Here is a 5,672-nt window from a genome sequence, read left to right as displayed (position 1 = left end):
TCGCTGAAAAAAAAATTTTGGTGTTAATTTAACATTTTTAGTTTGTATGAGATTTTACTTAAAAATTAGTATGATACCAAGTAAATTAATTTTAAGAAGCATAAATTTATGTTGACTGTATATACATATTTAGTGATATAGTCTTTGTTGAGAATGTGGTTGGTTTATCATTTTTAAACTGAAACAACTTTGAAGTAGACAAACAAAATGAATACATCTTAAAACACCATGAAAGTAAACTAAAAAACAAAAATGGTATTTAACAAATAGGATTTTACCCAACCAGTTTAGATGTCATTTTGTGTAGGTAATTAGTGGCCTAAAGGAAGAGTTAAATTTCCATATAGATTTGAGGTAGCATCTTTTTCCCTTTTTTTCCATTTATTTATTTTTTTAATTAAAAGAAGCATTTCACTACAACAGCATTAACCTATTCAATAACATTTTTCTGAGCTAGGGTACATCTCTTTCAAAATTGGCTGTACATTTCTAGGTTTACAGATGCATTATTACGCTTGTATAATCTTTTACTCATTATAAACTCTATAATGCATAAAATTAAATGAGGGTCCAACGTTTAAAAAAGACCTCCACTTCGTTGTCAAAACACACAGTTTCATACAGAAAAATTCATTCCAAGGCTATTGACATTGAGTTTTATTTTATATGTATGTGTGCATTGCCCACATGTATGTAAGTGCACCCGTGTCAGCCTGCAGAGGTCAGAAGAGGGTGTCAAATCCCCTGGAACTGGATTATGGACTATTGTTGACCACCATGTGGGTGCTGGGAACTGAACCCGGGTCCTCCGCAAGAGCAGAGTCATTAACTGTTTTGCCATCTCTCCAGCGCCCCCCCCCCATTCGTTTCTTGATGGACACCTAGGCTGATTCCATAACTCGGGTGCTGTGAACAGTGCCATGTCAACATGGGTGTGCAGTCTCACCATTATCCTGGAACTAGTTTGTGTCTTGTATGAAGATAATATTCACCTGTATGTGCAGTTGTTCTGAAACCTTGGAGAAGACCAGCCTTTCTGCTGTGGCAGATTTGCTGCCAATCAAGTGATCTCGTGGGAGTCGATCCTTTTTTCTGCTATGCTAATTCAGGTCATCCAAAGCTCTGGGGCGAAAATGGACTCCCAAAGCCAAGCATGAGTTCTTTAATGTTATTTCTTTCTCACATATTTCCTCACAGTTTCTTATGGTCTTGGCATGTCTCCAATTAATGGGTAAAGATTTAAATTTTTTTTGAATAGTCCATTATCACTATGGTGAGCTAATACCCTCTCCTCTAGAATTTACCTTTCCTCTACTTGAGAAGATGGGAAATTAGGGGACAACAAGGACAGGGAGAAGAGAACTAAGAAGGAAGCATCTTCACCTTGGGTAAACCAAGCCTTTGTTAAAACTATCCCATCTCAATTCTTAACCCTGATTCACTTAATAAGCTTTGGACCAAAGGTACATGCATTTTGGATAATGAAAGACTGAAGCCTTCTCTTGCATAACTCATAGTTCACTCATTCATTAATTTAAAAAAATGGTAGTCCCTTAGAACCCCTGCGGAATTGTTTTAATGATGACTTGAGAATACTAAGATCTTTGAATGCTCAAATACTTTATATAAACTAGCAGCATATTTACATAGGACATATATATATGGACATTCTTCATACATCTTGCATAAGCCATCTTTGTTTACTTAGAATATCTAATAGGATGAATCCTTGCTTGCTTTTGCAAAGCCAGGCATCAAATCTGGGGTCTCACACATGTTAGGCAAGTGCTTTACCACTGAGTGACTCTCAGCAGCAAATCTTATAGAATATGAGTGTATGCACATAATTGTTCTATATTTTACATGTAATAATGCCAAGAAAAGTCTGTATGTATTCAGCACAGTCACATTAGTTTTTCTGGCTATTTTGGTCTGGGGTGAATTGAATCTCTTGTTGGAGAGGCCACAGATGGAGGGCAGACGACATGTGTTGAGTGACTATGCTATGTTAAGAGCTAAGATGCTTAATGCAAAGCAACAAGGAAGCAAAGTATCATGCAAGACTTGCTGGTATCTCTTTCAGGAGTGTGTCACAGGAATGCAGAGGATGGACCTGGGAGGCTGACCATGATTCTTGTTTTGCTTTTACAAATTAATAACCTGATAGTTTTACAAGATACTTTTTATATCATTAAAATGGATATAAAACTCCTTATTTTGGTCATCATTTCACTTTCCTGAATTCTATTCCGGTTGACCACTTCTTTATAATTTTTGTTCATATATGTTTATCTTAATATGAGATGTTGGGATCCGGCCTTGGTGTTTTTAATGAGGTATCATGTAATTTCTCCACAGGTGTTTTGGCACCTTGATACCATCCGTTATCGGAATGTATATTACTTAAACATCCAGTTTGTAATTTGGTTTTTTGTTTTTATTAGTGTCTCTAATGATCATACATTCTATATGTCAACATTCAACTTTGGCAATCTTTTCTGCTGGACATGATGGGGTGTTTTTCTTGTTGATGAAATCCTTTAATTTCTTACCTTTAATCCCAGCACTCAGGAGGCAGAGGCTGGCAGATCTGTGAGTTCAAGGCCAGCCTGATCTACATAGTGAGTTCCAGGACAGCTAAGGCTACAGAGAGACCCTGTCTCAAAAAGACAAAAAAAAATATGTTTATCTCTATTTCTTCATAATTTTTTTACTAGTTGTTTGAGAATTTCACGCAGTGTATTTTGATTACACTCACTCTTCCTACCATGTCCACTTCTGTTCCCTACCCACCCAACATGTCCTCATTGGACTTGTGGCCATCCATTGGAATGTAGTCAACTACCAGGAGCCAGATCCTTAAAGGAAAGGGACATTCCCTCTCCCAGCAGCTATCAGTTGTCAATAGCTCTTCTACTAAGAGTGGGACATCCCACCCACCTCCCTGCTCCATGCTAGGATTTCATCTCACATGAGCCTGAACAGGTCTTGTGTATACCCTCACATCCACTGTGAGTTCATAAATGCACCTGCTCTCGTGTGTCTAGAAAACACTGCTTCCTTATAGTCAACCATCACCTTAACAATCTTTCTGCTTCCTCTTCCACAATGATCCCTGAGCCCTGGGAGGAGAGGGTTTGGTACAGATATCCCATTTAGTACTCCGCAGTCACTTCTCTGCCCCTGAGAAGGTATGGGTCTCTGAGTTAACTGCCATCTACTGCCAGAAGAAACTTCTCTGAGGAGGGTTGAAAGGTTTATATTTATTCTAAGAATTTAAAGTTTTTGAGTCAATTTTAGGTTTTTAATCCACATGGATTATATTTTTGTTTATTATGTGCAATGGTGATCTATGTCCAGTATTTTCTTGCTGAATTTATTGAACATTCTATGGAAATCCACAGATATCTGTCTGTTTTCATTTAGAATATTAAAAGTTTATTTTTATCAGTATTATCACTATTTTTGTCAATGTGGTTATTTGTATAGGTGACTGAAAGTATAAGGATATAATCAATGCCAGTTCTAAGATAAACAATTTTAGATAATCATCTTGCATCAAAATCCCAAGATAGTTCAATCTCAAGCCAGAAAAAAATCACAGCATAGATGTGGGGAAGTGGGTAAGAAAGCCAAACCCTACGTGAGGACGTATTGGAAACCAGTGGCTATTGGGAAGGGGAGATTCAGTCTCCTTGAAGGGTGAGTCTCTTTGTGAGCTGACCAGGCTCCAGTGAATGATCCCACACCAAAGGGCATTTGGGGGACACAAACCTTACTACCATACATATTACAGAAAATTTGGTGGGGAATTAGTATCTGGGTATAGATATGGTACAAGATTTAAATATGAGAAAACATATTTTATTCTTCTAATCATGTAGTTATTAAACATTAAAAAATCATTAAAAATATATTGTATGAAATTCACAAAAATTCAACAAAAACATATTTTTTAAAAAATCCCATGACAGTTTTGGCAAGATGGCTCCACGGTTAAAGGCACTTGCTACCAAGCCTGACGACTTGAGTTTGATCCCTGGAACCCACAATGGTGTCCTATGATTTCCATACACATGTTGTGGCCTGCACACACACACACACACACACACACACACACAAACACACACACAAACACACACACCACTAACTAATTGGACCTGATTCTGTCCATCCTTAGCTATATGACCGAACCCAGTTCATTTACTCCTCTTGGCTTTGCTCAAGTTTGAGAATATGATGTAGCTTAGATGAGATACTATGGTATGAAATGAAAAATAATCACGGAAACAAAACAAAACATAGTACACAAGACAGTGTAATGAAGACTTTATTAGCGAACAAGAGGTCATGCCCTTTCAGCGAGAAGACAATGCAAAATTTTTATGAATGAGTTACATGATGAGTCATAATAATTGCAAATCCATTGAAATTAAATGATGACTAACAATGGAAAATTTTTGAATACTTTAAAAAAAACAACTTTTGGAAGTTGAAAATGCAAAAATCAATGTTCCAAGACCGATATCATGAATCTAGGTCAAGAATAGGTGATGCTGCTAGACAGCTAGAGTTCTGAAAAGAAACAAGTGGGTAAGATCATACTCGCTGGACAAGCTCACACATCTGTTAACAAGGTTGATGGTGCTTAGATGACAGTGGGAGCTTTATATTCAGAGAAAAAGCAGTGGGTTGGGCATAATGTGGATGTCTGGTACGTTTAATAGTTGATTATTTTATGTAGATATCTGATGTATAGTAAGTTGATTACCAGCTGCAGGGATCACAGCAGCTGGACCCACAGCCTTGGGATAGGGAGCCAGGCACACAGACATATGAGGGGTGGTAGCAAGTTCTGGTGCAGGTCACAGGTCCAGAGCAAGCTGCCTGGCAGCTCAGCCTGAGGCAGAAGGGCTCACAGCAGGGCTTGAGGCAGGGGGACTCACAGCAGCTGGGCTGGCAGCTGGGCTGGCAGCAGCTGGTGATACAGCACCTGGACTGGGAGCAGCTGGGCTCACAGCACCTGGGCTCACAGCAGCTGGGCTGGCAGCAGCTGGGCTGGCAGCAGGGCTGGCAGCAGCTGGACACACAGCAGCAGGGCTGGCAGCAGGGAGTGCGGAAGCTGCTGGTCACACAGCTTGGTTGGAAGCTGGTCCTGCAGCAGGTAGTTTGACAGCCAGGCTGGCAGCAGCTGGACCCACAGTAGCTGGGCTGGCAGCAGCTGGTCACACAGGTTGGCTTCCAGCAAGTGGTCCTGCAGCAGGTGGTTCTGCAGCAGGTGGGCTGGCAGCAAGAGAGCAGCAGGAGGTGGTCATGGTGTCAGGTGTGGAGGGCGGGGTCCTTTTCACAGGGAAGTTTTCCAGAGTTCTAATATTTCCTTTTCTATTGTGCCTTTTATACATGATGTCCCAAAATTTGGGCCAATGAGAAGAACTTGTCTGTTATTGTTTATGCTAATTTCCCTGTTTTGTGAAGTACTTCCAAGAGGAAGTTATTCCTTGAGTGTTATGAAGTTTTCATTAGTAATTCATATTTACCTTCCTAATTGGTAAACAACAAATTAAAATTCTTCCTGAAGTAAGAAACCAACCACCATTCACTATATCAGCTTAGCACTAATCCTCATTTATCATTCTTTCACAACTTTATATATAAATTATTTATCATATTTA

General features: G+C 39.4%; 1 protein-coding gene across 1 annotated transcript; it reads right to left on the bottom strand.

Moving 5' to 3' along the window:
- Positions 1 to 4,767: 4,767 nt before the first annotated feature.
- LOC103742956 (keratin-associated protein 9-3-like) lies at positions 4,768 to 5,315 on the bottom strand. The gene is given in 2 exon segments (XM_008844121.1): positions 4,768 to 5,294; positions 5,297 to 5,315. Coding segments are annotated over 2 exon segments (546 nt in total).
- Between the last annotated feature and the right edge of the window lie 357 nt (positions 5,316 to 5,672).

This window comes from Nannospalax galili, unplaced genomic scaffold (assembly GCF_000622305.1).
Source record: "Nannospalax galili isolate Female #2095 unplaced genomic scaffold, S.galili_v1.0 scaffold482, whole genome shotgun sequence".
NCBI lineage: Eukaryota > Metazoa > Chordata > Mammalia > Rodentia > Spalacidae > Nannospalax > Nannospalax galili.
Note: the sequence above shows the minus strand (reverse complement) of the source record. Positions and strands in the feature narration are given on the sequence as shown.